We start from the raw sequence: 13,535 nt of genomic DNA on the forward strand, positions 1-13,535 counted from the left end.
TGAGGCAGATTGAATGTGGGGAACAAAGGAAAGATCAGAGTCAAGAATGACACCTAGACAGCGAGCTTGTGGGGTATGGATGATTGCTGAGTTATCAACAGTGATAGAGATATCAGGCTGGTAACTACTATTGGCCTGGGGGTATGTGGGCAGTACGGATGGTGTAGCTGTTAGCATTACTGCCTCACAGCACTGAGGTCATGGGTTCCATTCCCACCATGGCCCTAACTGTGTGGAGTTTGTGTTTTCTCCCCGTACTTATGTTGGTTTCCTCCCACAATCCAAAAATATAATGGTAGGTTAATTGGCTCCCAACAAAATTAACCCTTGCGTGAATGTGTGTGCGTGCACATGTGGTAGGGAATATAGAGGCAGATGTATTAACCTGGAGAAGGCATAAGGAAGTGATAAACCAGTGATATGTGCAAGGTGATAATGGCACTAGCCAATCAGATCCTAACTGTTAATTTACATATTGGAGCTGATTCGCTGGTGCCTTTATCACCTTGCCCATATCACTGGTTTATCACTTCCTTATGCCTTCTCCAGGTTAATACATCTGCCCCATAGATATTCACTGTAAAGCGCTGCAGAATATGTGTGCGCTATATAAATAACTGATAATAAATAAGAAAGTTACTTTGCTTCCGTAAATAAAGTTTTCTTTACTTTGCAGCATCATTGTCGAAACTGTGGCGATATCTTCTGCAACACCTGTTCCAGTAATGAACTCTCACTGCCATCATACCCAAAGCCTGTCCGGGTGTGCGACACTTGCCATAACTTACTGCTCCAAAGATGTTCCTCAAATTGTTCTTGAGATTCCATCTGGCTTCGCAATTGTTTTTCTTTTTAAACAGTGTGGGGGGAATCAATTTTCTACGTATAAATAATTATTTTTGCTTGTTAAGAATATTATATAAATGTGTATTTTTCTGTTACTGTATTCATAAAATTAATAATCACAAGCAATGAAGTTAATAATCAATTTTACTACTACGCAGCTCAAAATATTTTCTGTATGTTTGTACTAATAGTGATAAATCATTCAATTTCTGTACCTTATATTTCTGACATGCTTTTAAAACCATCTGAACTGTTCGTAAGATACATAGAGAATATTACCTTGTTTTTACATCACTTAAAAAGTAAAATTCTGATCACATTTGTTACAAAACATTATTTGATATCACAAAAGGAAAAAAATAGAAATTTGTCTACTGATGAATGAGAATGTATGTGGCTTTATTTTCCATTTGTTGTGGGCTTTATTTAACTTATCTGCCAGAACATAGTACATTTCCTTTGTGCTACACTGCTTTTTCCATTCGCTACACAGATTCTCTGCTAATCTCCGGGTATCACTGAATAGTATTAAGAGGTCTATCTGTGTAAAAATATGTTAACTTTTTGCTGCATATTGTATCACTTTGATGTGATATAGCTTTGTTTAGTTTAAAATCATGTATAATTACCCTTCCTGCAATGCGATCTGGGAACCAGGGCTCCGGCGATCCTCTGGATTTGGTAAGGCTCTACCTTCTGCGCATGCGCTGGCCACCTCATATCAGTGCAGCACTGGCAGTCAGGTGGAGGTGACTCAGGTTTATGTATCTGTCCGGTCACTTTACTATAGTGGCAGCGGGGGTAGGAGCAGAGCGAGGGGGCAGTGAGGAGGAGGAGACCTGGTCTCATTTGCTATCACAGAAGGGGCAGGCAGAAGGCAGGGAGACGGCCATCTTCACTGCTCTACTCCCCGTACAAGCCTCCTTAGGCCATCCTGAGATGACAAATGTTTTATGCTTCTATGAATTGCTCTCCCCATACTACAGTATGAGGAAGCGATGCCTACATCAATCAGGGGACCTGCTGGAGAAATCTGAGATTTCTCCACGGTAACAATTTTCTGAATAGGACAAAGCAGTGAAAAGCCCTGTAATCACTGATATAGGGCTTTTCACTGCTACAAGAATAGACCCCTAAGTAAGAGAATTTTCTCTAAATGTGAAAACGTTTCTTACTGTTCATACCATAAGCATATTAATGTTTTAATCTAATGCAACATACAATTATAAACGTGAAAAAGGGAGCACAGCAGCTAAGATGAATGCTAAATGGGTATAGAAACATAAAACCATAGAATTCTATGGCAGATAAGAACCACGTGGCCCATCTAGTCTGGTCATTGACTAGCAAGGGTTAACCACCGACCGCATATAGTTTTGCCACTAATAGCGGAGACTCAATGGTTCTCCGACATCGATGGGACAGAGGTGCATGATATGTTTAGTTTTACATAGTACAGGGACATGGAGACTAGCTCCGCCCCCAATGTGCCGTCTGCAAAGCCCCGCCTCCACCTCTGATTGGCCTGGTGAGTAATAGAGCAGGGATGAACATCAGTGAGCAAAGCCATCGATGGTTCCCCCCTCTTGATGGTTTTGTACCATCAATGGTTTAATTCACTGTTGGCCATTCCTTATGATAAAAATTAAACTAAATTCAAAAATAAACAAAGAGTTGAAAAGGTTGCAGATTGCCAGTCTGTGCTCAAATATGGTAAAATAATGTTACTGTATTGTTTGAGGTACAAAAATAATGCAACAAGCTAAGGCTCGGAAACTACTGATACTGGAATACTGAGTCAGTGTCACAAATACTCCAGGCAAATCAGACAATATGTAGTCAATCTGCAAGCGTCAACAAATGTCCTTATCTAAGAAGCTTCCAGCTCCACTGGGGCCCGTTCTGGATTGTTTTCGGGCAAATATCTGTGGAATCTATTTTTGACTTGTGACGTGAACGATGACACTCAGTGCCTTAAGCAGTAGTGCTCGATTGTGTATTTTTCATTGACCATACCTAATCCCCCTTATAATGACTAATATAATGCAGTTCAGCATATTGCCGTAACTTTTTACCTTCACAAACTGTCTATAGCCCAAATCCCATGGGGCTGTGATTAATAATAATTAAGGTTACTGTACAATCATGTGCGCACTGGTTTTGTTACACAAAATATTTTTGTAATAAGCGCAGGATGGGCAGCACTAGAATAAATAATTGTCACTCACAAGTAAGAAATGGTTTCATGTCTTTATTTTGAGCAAATTACCCAGATGAAGCCAACATTTCAGAACAAACACAAGACCACTTTTTTTTTTTACACTGTTCCATATGGTTGTATGTGTTCAGCATTATACACAAACATCCCCATGTCTCACATCCAGTGCATCTTCACCGTTTCAAGAAACGCGTTGCACCAATTAATGGTTAGTGGGCCTGATTCAGAGATTAAATAAACATACATCTTGGAGCTAGCGTACAGTTGCTGAAGCAATTGTAAGTTTCTCCGGCAGGGACCACAGGTTATCCCCAGGATAACAAGGGGATATGATGGAGCGACAGCGAATTTGCACCAATTGGTCAAAGCTTTCTGGCCTCCCAGCATGCAACTGGCCCGGCCTGTCCATATATCCCTGGCTCAGGCAAATCAGTTTTTTGTTTGGTGCGACAGGAGCCGGACCATGGCCAGAGGGCTGCTGCTTTTTAGCAGCCATAAGCTTTGTTATTTTATTGTTATAGTCTTTCTAAATTTTGTGTGATCTTTCTAAACAGCGTCTTATACGTACCTTAGAAAAAGTCGCTCCAACAACTCTCCACCGGGTTGCGACAATGCTTACCCATGAGTACAGTGCTGTTTCGGCAGGCGTCTGTGCCGGATATACTAGCAGGTCCATCAGACGTTACCAGGCTGTGGCCGGAACACGGGGAGAAAGTAAGGCATCGATTCCACTTAGATGAAATACGGACACAGCCACACTGTTTTGGGAGGCGACTACCAAACGGTAGCTGACGCGGCTGCCACCCCAGGTGCTCCAGCTCTAGGCCTTAGGGATTATAGGCTCCAGGAATAGTATGAGGCCGCGATCCCTAGGGTTGATGTCAGCTGAGGGGAGTCAAACGCTCTCCTGATCGCCCCTCCCCCCCGGTTCATGACCAGTTTCCGTCGAGTCTCCCACCATGAACTGTTTCCTCGCTTCCATCCCAGACACTACCACGAGGGGACCCGGTTGCAGCATAGGCAGCTGTATGACCGGTGCATCTGTGTTCACTGAGCGCTACCACGAGGGGACCCGGTCGCAGCATAGGCTAACATATTTGATCGATCTTGGAAGCGGGGTGAGTCCCCCTGTATCCCACTTTACTGTGTACGGGTAATACAGCACTAAATCTCTATCTACCTTTTAAGTACGAATAGTTAGATAAGTGCCTATTGCATATGAGTCTGTATACTATTACTGTTGTTTCTTTCGCATTGCGTCTGAATACTTTAGATCTGTTAAAACATGATTCAATAAATGTGTTCTCCTACATACTCAAAATGTTATTGTAGTTGATGATGTACTCATATTGCTTATTATACTATTGTATAACATATATACTGCTAGTATGATGCTGACTTTACTATACTGTATGTCTGTCAGTTTGTTTTGCAGATCTTCAATGCTGGTGCATGAGAGGGTCGGATGGATATCATTTTAAAAAAAGGTTAAAGTGATTACAGTCACAAGATTGTGTAGTACACTGTGGAAGTGCTGATTATGTATCATGTATAAGAGAAAGGTGAGGACATTCATACCATGTTTGTTTTGCAAAGCTGTATTATCCTCTCATGATCTGGTTCAGGATGGTTTGGGTGCATAATGTTTTAGCTTCAGCAAAAATACAAGGCAGATTCAGGTATAAATGTATCCACCTTGGGCTATCTTTGCACAGACTTTATCCAATAAGCTGAACGGATGATTCCTCCAAACTCCTGTACCAGGGATAGGCTTACACTATTAGCCTTTACATGCAGATCCCCACCTATGGTGTATCATTCCTAGTAGCAGCTTGTCAGAGCCAATGGTAAGTAAATCTTCACCTTCACAGGTTACACATTGTTCAGATTCATCGGAAGATGAAAGCTCAATTTATTTACTTCATCATTCGGAATAGAGGTAGGTCTCAGCTCTGGAACATAGGGGAGTTAATTAAAGCAATGAAGCCATTCTATCCTTAGAGGATTCAGCAGAGCCTGTGTTAAAAACCAAGGCACCTGTGTTTTTTTTTAATTCAATGTTTTTTATTGAAGTTTTTCAATTTTGCGTTAACACTTCACACAAACAACACACATAAATTACCCACACACAGCATGTGTAGAAACAGCAGTACATGTATACAGCATATAATACATCCAATAAGTATTATTTCTCGTAAAACATATAATTACAAAGCACTGGTGTCCTAGGTCAACATAACCTAAGCATAACACTTCCATTATACTCATAAGCATAGCAGAATTGGCACAGTATGTTACATATATCATAGCAAGGCAAGACCGGCCGCGGGGGTGCCCACCTCCCACAAAATCCCAGACTGAAACACGGGGAGGAATACAGATCTAGTCATTACCTATCTTTGTAATATTTAGAGTCCATCCATCTGCCCCATATTGTAGACCATTTCCTCTCCACCTTCCTAGCCAGAAACACAAATTTTTCATGTGCAATTGTTTCGTTGACCAGGGATATCCACGCCCTAGATGCCGGGGCCTCACTAGCCAGCCCTAGCCGGGCAATACAAACCCTAGCTAAGGCGCATAAATTAATAACATATCGCCTACTAGGCGGATCTAAAGCTTCCTCATCCACAATCAGCAGTGTACAGAGCGCAGGAGTACATACGAAGGAGGGAATACCTGTATCACACAGGATACGTATAACAGCCGTCCAAAACAAAGACACGCCAGGGCACAACCACAGTAAGTGCCAGAAGTCTGCATCCACGGCTCCACACCTAGGGCATTGCGAGCTGTGGGAACCCCCAATGTGCGCTAACCTCACCGGGGTCATATACACCCTGTGCAGATTGTATAATTGTATTTGCTGGTATCTAACAGAGGAAGTGGAGATCCGATGGGCTCCCATAGCAGTATTCCATGCATCGTCCGATAGCATACCCACATCTGACTCCCATCTACCCAGAAAGAACCGTAAGAGGGTCATTGTGATGCATTTGCAGAATACGACCATATATCCTAGAGACTAAATGTCCCGAGTCCAGCGTCTGCAACATTAATTTAACCGGGGAGTCAGCCAGGACTGGAGGGCCATTTGGGAACTGGGCTGCCAACGCGTGTCTCAACTGTAGGAATCGAAAGAAGAACCTTGAGGGAATGTTGTGTGCGCGCTGAAGTTGTTGGAATGAATTAAGAATCCCATCGCTGTATAAATGGCCCAAAGATGATACTCCCCATTTTCCCCAAACTTCTCGGACCTGAAGATGACACAGTTCCGGTAACCCGTATATGTTATCCAGTGGGGGTATCAGGATCAACACCATGGCCCCGCATCACAGAATGCACCATTTTCCATATTAGAAGGGATTGCTTAATAAGTGGTAATGTGGACATTTTAACGCTACCACAAAGAAGTAGCTGTAGTGGGGAGCCCCCCGGGTAGTCATAGTGCAGCATCAGCGAGTGCAGAGCCAGGGCATCGAGGTCATTAACCCACTCCCAGATATGCGTCAGTTGCGCCGCGTAATAGTAGAAACGGAAGTTGGGGAGGGCCAGACCCCCCATTTCTCGTGATCTGGTCATGGTATCTAGTTTTAAACGTGCTCATTTACTGGCCCACACCAGGGAGGAAAGCAACCCATCTATTTGTTTAAAAATCTTCTGTGGAATATAAACAGGAGATTGCTGCAAAACATAAAGAAGTTTGGGCTGGAAGACCATTTTAACCATATTAACCCTCCCCGTGACCGTTAAAGGCAACTTACCCCACGTCTGCACCCGGCCGCAGAGATACATTATTTGAGGGGTAATATTAAGAGAAGAGAATTTTTGAGGGTCATTAGACACCCAAATACCCAAATATTTGAAGGATTCCACCCACCTCAATGGAAGAGCCACCAACGGGGTGACAGGGACTTCGCCCCTAAGTGGGATAATAAAGGATTTCTCCCAATTAGGAGACCAGAGTATCGCCTGAACCCAACAATAATTTCCAAGATCCTAGGCATAGACTCAGCATAGCGATCCACAAACATCAGAACGTCATCGGCATATAGGGCCACCCTGTCCTCCCGAGCACCCACTTTAAGTCCATAGATTCCCGCATCTGCCCTCAGAAGACACGCAAGGGGTTCGATGGCCATAGCAAACAGGGTAGGGGACAGGGGACAACCTTGTCGCGTGCCTCTAGATAAGGGAAAGGAGTGAGATACGAAACCATTAACCGCCACCCTTGCCGAGGGAGAGGAATACATCAGCCGAACATATTTAATAAAATTCGGGCCAATACCAAATCTACGCATAACTTCCTATAAATACTCCCACTCCACAGAGTCAAAAGCCTTAGCGGCATCCAACGAAACGACTATGGAGGAGGAAGGGTCCGCACGGGGGATTTGTAGGTGAGTGAACAGACGTCTGAGATTAATGGAGGTCGATTTATTGGGCATAAATCCCGTCTGATCCGGGTGTATAATGTGAGAAATAACTATTTAATCTGCCAGCCAACACCTTAGCCAAAATTTTAATATCAGTGGGTAAGAGGGATATAGGACGGTAGGACTCCACTTTCCTAAGATCCTTGTCAGGCTTAGGGAGAACCACAATCACTGCCTCCGCCATAGATGGGGGGAGAGACTCCTGTGTAAAAATCTGGCCATATAACTCAAGTAGGCGCGGGACAAAATAATCCAAATTATGCCTATAGACCTCAGAGGGTATGCCATCCAATCCCGGGGCTTTACCACTAGGGGAGGCCTCAATCGCTGCCCTAACTTCATCGGGGGAGATAGGCGCCTCCAAAAGGTCACAAGCCTCACTGGATAGGGTGGGGAAGCAGACACCGTCTAAATAATCGTTCAATTGCGATGAGGTACAATCCAATTTAGATTCATACAAGCGGCTATAGAAGGATACAAATTCAGCCGTCATTTGTGGAGTCTGGGTCAGGTGAACACCGTCAGCGCTCACAATCTCTACCACTACACTAGTAGGTCTGTCTCCCCGAGCCAAAGAGGCCAGGTATGTCCCCGGCCTGTCCCCAGTAGCGTAAAAGGTATGGGATGAGAAAAGGAGTCTATGCTGAGTCTTTTCCATCAGGTAATCTCTCCATTCCCTCTGAGCCGACAGCCAGGCCAACTTGGAACTGTTCAAAGAGTCTTGCAAGTATTGCAGCTCTGCAGCGACACTCCGGACCTCCAACTCAGCCTCTCTTCGCTTATAGAAGGATTTCAAATCAGATACCCGTTTAATCAAACTCCCCCGTAAAAAGGCCTTAAATGTTTCCCATAAATTAGAGATAGCCTGGTCGGCACTATTCAGCTCAAAGAACTCCCGCCATGCGGCCACCAGATCAGAGCTGTCCCCCATGTGAACAAGCCAAAATGGGTTAAATTTCCACACAGCTTGGCCCCTATCGCAGTTAAAGTCTAAATTAAAGGTTAAAGGGAAATGGTCTGATATACCCCTAGTCTCATATCTAATATTACCGACGCGGGGAACCATGTTGCTCGAGAGGAGGGCCAGGTCAATCCTAGAGAACGAAGAGTGAGAGTGTGAGAAACACGAGTATTGTTTAAGAGAAGGGTGTCTCAGTCTCCACGGATCGACCAGGCCCAACCCCAACACCACATTTGCAAAAACAGATCTCCCAGGACATGCAGCAGGCGGAGACATAGAGAGCCTATCCTTTACCACATCTAGCACATTATTGAAGTCCCCGAGGCAAATAACAGATATCCCGGGGGATGAGGCCATGAACCCAGCAACCTTCTAAAGAACATCGGGAGAGTATGGAGGGGGCACATAAACAGCTAGCAGGAGGACAGGGACATAAAATCTACATTTCAAAAACACATATCTCCCCCAAGGATCCGTTTGTATAGATTCCATTACAAAGGGGACGGTCCGCCTAATAAGGACCGAAACCCCACGTGAGGCAGACGTGTGCATGGAGTGGTATGCCCATCCCACCCAGGGTCTCTTCAATGAGAGAATCTTACTCCCCACCAAGTGTGTTTCCATAAGGCAAACAATATCAGCGGCATAATGTTTGATCTGTCGGAGTACGAGAGACCTCTTAACTTTATCATTGAGCCGTCTCACATTCCACGATAACACCTTAAGCCCCGTCATAGTACAACACAAGTATAATAGATACATCACCCCGCGGCCGGCCCGCCAGCCCCGCCACGTACAAATTCAGTAACCAGACACCATTGCTTAAACTGCACAGTAACAAACCATGTACTTTCACAACATACATTTCCCCCCAAAAAGTAAATATAACCTAACGTCCTCCCCCACCCCCCTCCCTGTATACCACCCCCAACATGTAGCATACTTGGATCCCAAAACTGAGTGTATAAAAATAAACCAAACTTTGTCGCACCATCGACCAGTGCAAACACTCCTTAATCGGGGCCAAGAATGTAATGACTCTCGGGAATAGAGAACAAATAGGAAAAAAAATTAGGAGGTAGCTCCCAGCCACCAACCATTCCCCCCTCGAAAACAAAAATAAATGAGGGGAGATCATAAAGACCCGCCCCCTAGGTCCATCTAATACCCAAAATAAAACCTACTCGGATATCAGGAAACCACCCATATCAGGCCAAATATATAACAATCCCCCCCCCGCCCCCCACACAGAGACCAAAAGTAGAACAAAGAAAAAAGAACAAAAACCCAGACATAGTCATAAACAAAAGCATACCAGGGATATCATGGCTGACTAAAGAGTAATCATATATCCTGTCTGAACTGCGAGAACAATGTAGCGGGGGCTAAAGGGAGCAGTGACAGCAATCAAACAGTCCCGCATCCTATCGCCTCGCAATAACTAGCACATGTATCTAAAACAGACAAAAATGAGTAACTAAAAAGGAAGAACAGGAGAGAATCAGCCTCCAGGATCAGCCGGATATTCACGAATCCGCAAGGGCACGTCTCGCCGGGAATCGTCTGTCCAGCCACACCATGGCCTCACGAGGAGTCGTGAAAAACTTGGTTTCTCCATCCGCCACTACCCGCAGTCTGGATGGGAAGAGCATGGCATACGGCAGGTCAAGTTCACGGAGCCTCCTCTTGACAGGTATAAACTGAGCCCTATCTTTTTGTACATCCACCGCAAAATCCGGAAATACCGATATAGGCGATCCATTCCATTTCAAAGGGCCCTTAGTATGAGCCAGCCTCAGAATTGTGTCCCGGTCACGAAAATGGAGGAACTTAGCAATAAAGGTACGGGGTGGAGCCCCCGGTGGCAGCGGGCGCATTGGGACTCTATGGGCCCGTTCAACAGTGAAATAAGGCGAGAATTCCTCCCATCCGAAGGAATCACGGAGCCATTTAATGAGAAACTCTTCGGGAGCGGAGCCTTCTTCTATCTCAGGCAGGCCAATGAAGCGGACGTTATTGCGCCGCAGACGCCCCTCCACATCCGTAAGCTTTTTGCGCACATCATTCATCTGAGATTCCAAAACATCAGTGCGGCGACCCAGCGGGCCGACGGAATCTTCAACATTGGAAATCCGGGTCTCCGCTTCTCCCACTCTCTCTCTCACCCGCTGAAGGTCCTGACTGCACTTGCCCGATTTTATCAGCCAGACGCACCTCACTGGCCGTCACCGCGTCCAAAACTCTCTGCAGTGCAGCATCCGGAGGGTCAGAGGAGACGGAGCCGTAAGCAGGAGATGGGGGCGATGCCTCGGATCTTGTAGTCTCCCCTCTCCGTTGCTGGGGGCCCTGGTCACGAACAAACTTATCCGCCGCCGCGCCGGTCTGGCGACCCTTCACCATTTTGGACAGCACGGTGTTGGTCCTTCCGGTCCGCAGGGAATATCAAAGCAAATAAAGGCAAAGAGGGGGGGGCAAACGGGCGTCAGACAAACTATAGATATATATAAATAGCCAGCAGGGCCACAGTCTCTGGATATAATGCAAAGTGACCACACACACCAGCAGGGTTGCAGGGACTATCACTTCCAACCAGAGCCGCAGGACGTATAAGATCAATTCCCCAGCACTACCCCGTCAGCGAGCCCGAGGATTAAAGCAGGAGGGGGGAGAGGGTCATATGCATCCCAGTATCCACTCATCCAGTGCAGTGCAGGCTCCAAGGGTCAATCTCCCACACAGTGCTGAAGAGCTTCCCCAGCACCTGGGTCTCAGTATGGCAGAGGGAGTCCAGAAAATGGCCGCCAGGGCAGTTGTACCACAAAAATTCAGGGTGACCCCACACCCCTCCAGACTTCACCCGCAGGTGTAGGGGCGACTCACATATATCTGTAGGCCCCACAAGTATGTCCCGGCTGGCTGGTGCAGACGGCGGTGGACAGCGGAGCCGCACTTCCGGTATCGCAGTCAGCGCGTCTCCGTAGCAGAGGAGACGGCACAGGGAGCTCCACACGCGGCTTCCCCCGGACTCCACTGAAGACCAACGGGGCAGCAGAGGAGAGCACGGCACCCTCGATCCCCCGGCGCTCCGGGCGGCCGCAGCGAGCGGTGAGCGGGACAGGAGCAGAGCTTCCGGTCCCTGCACGAGGCAGCAGCTCCCGGCTCGGATCAGGGCCCACTGGTGTCCAGAGCTCCCGGACCTCCAGGGACAGCGACAGCAGGTACAAACCCGTTCCAGGGGGGGCAGGGGGCACTCATAAAACGGTGGCTGCAATATTGGACCCAGAGGGGGGTACAGGATATATTAACAGGATGAAGTGGCTGGAGAGCTGCACAATGTGAGTGCTACTCCATGCCCGTCCTGGCCACGCCCCCCCAAGGCACCTGTGTTTAAATGTCCCAAAACCTGAGTTTCCAGGGTCAGATCAGCTGACGGAAATCATGGAAGAGGCTTGGGCTACGCCCAATAAGAAGTTTAGAATTCCTAAGAAATGGAATTCCAATTATCCTCTTCCAGCTGGGGATTGTTTAAAAAGGGGAGGTGGCTCCTAAAGTAGATACACAAGTGATTCGAATAGTGCAAAAATCTACATTCTCTTTGCTTTCAACATCACGGATAGGAGAGTGGATGGGTTTCTAAAAAACATTTTTTTCCTTATCTAGGGTAGTCATAAGGCTAAGCCATGGCTTCGGCTTGAATGGCAAAGGCAGTGGTTGCCTGGGCTGATGCATTGGAAGGAGATTTTTCAATAGAGCAAAAATCTCATATAGCTCATATAAAAACAGACTGCAATGTTCCTGGAAACGCAGCATTGGATATGCGCATTATTTCCTCTAGGGCACAGGTTCTCAAACTCGGTCCTCAGGATCCCACACAGTGCATGTTTTGCAGGTCTCCTCACAGAATCACACCTGTGGACCTTTTAAAATGTGTCAGTGAATAATGAATACACCTGTGCACTTGCTGGGTTATCTGCAAAACATGCACTGTGTGGGGTCCTGAGGACCGAGTTTGAGAACCACTGCTCTAGGGCATCAGCTCCAACTATACCTGCTCGCAGAGCAGTTTAGCTGGAACGTGGAAGCTGATTCAGAACTTGGTAAAGAATTGACAGATATTCTGGAGTCAGAAGAAGACTCCAAGAAGGTCAAGTTCCTTCCACATAGTTTCAAACCTAAAGTTACGCATTTCGGCCCTTTTTGGTCTCTAGGAAGAGCGAAAGGAAAAAGCCAATACAACAAGTCTGGGAAGACTAGGAAAGCATTGGGCTACCAGAAGTCCGATTGGGATCTACAGCTACACCACACTGGATAGGCCCAATCTCATCTGATTTTTGAAGATAAGCAGTGTTGGGCCTGGTTCGTACTCTGATGGGAGACCATCTGGGAATACCAGGTGCTGTAGAAAAATAAACCATCAGTCTGATGGTGCGGCACATGTGCCTATACCACTGTCCATCAGTGTTATCTAAGGTTTTGCTATCCTCCAACAGCATTTTCAGTTCTAGGCCTTACTCTTTGGGTTAGCCACAGTCCCCAGAGTATTTTCCAAGAATATGGGGGTAATGACACCTTATCTCTGCCAGCAGGGGTTAAGAATTTTCCCATACCTAGACGATCTTTTAATCCTGGCACAGTGATAGGGATTGCTCTTATGTCATCTGCAACAGACAATAACGTGTTGGCAGAGGCACGAGTGCCTCATAAATTGGGCAAAATCGTCTCCGGTTCCGTCACACAGAATGACTCACTTGGGAGGCTGTACTGGATCAGGTCTGCAGAGAGTAATTTGTACCTCGCAACAAGATATCCAGGGTTCAGTCTAGGATTCAGGACTTGCTACACAGTCAAACGGTATCCATTCAGGCAGCAATGCGGGTGATGGGTTTGATGGTATTTACATCGACAGGGTGGAGTATGCACAATTCCACTCAAGGTCTCTGTAGCGTCTGATTCTTACCAAATAGAATCTACAGTCATACACTGGATATGCCCAAATCTCATCAGATCGTGGAAGACAAGCAGTGTTTAGCCTGGTTGGTACTTGGAGGGACCATCTGGAAATACAAGGTGCTGT

The 13,535-nt window shown here is 46.2% G+C and overlaps 1 protein-coding gene and 1 pseudogene across 1 annotated transcript in view; both read left to right on the top strand.

The window, feature by feature from the left end:
* The window catches only part of LOC134933252 (RUN and FYVE domain-containing protein 1-like), a 180,436-nt gene extending 176,051 nt beyond the window's left edge, over positions 1–4,385 (top strand). Inside the window, exon 18 of the mRNA XM_063928320.1 lies at positions 677–4,385. Within this exon, the coding sequence (XP_063784390.1) occupies positions 677–820 (144 nt within the window). The 3' untranslated portion in view covers positions 821–4,385. The remainder of the gene's footprint in view (positions 1–676) is intronic.
* Positions 4,386–12,747: 8,362 nt separating this feature from the next.
* Positions 12,748–12,866, top strand: LOC134939016 (5S ribosomal RNA; annotated as a pseudogene).
* Positions 12,867–13,535: the final 669 nt, after the last annotated feature.

Source organism: Pseudophryne corroboree, chromosome 6 (genome assembly GCF_028390025.1).
Source record: "Pseudophryne corroboree isolate aPseCor3 chromosome 6, aPseCor3.hap2, whole genome shotgun sequence".
NCBI classification, from domain to species: domain Eukaryota; kingdom Metazoa; phylum Chordata; class Amphibia; order Anura; family Myobatrachidae; genus Pseudophryne; species Pseudophryne corroboree.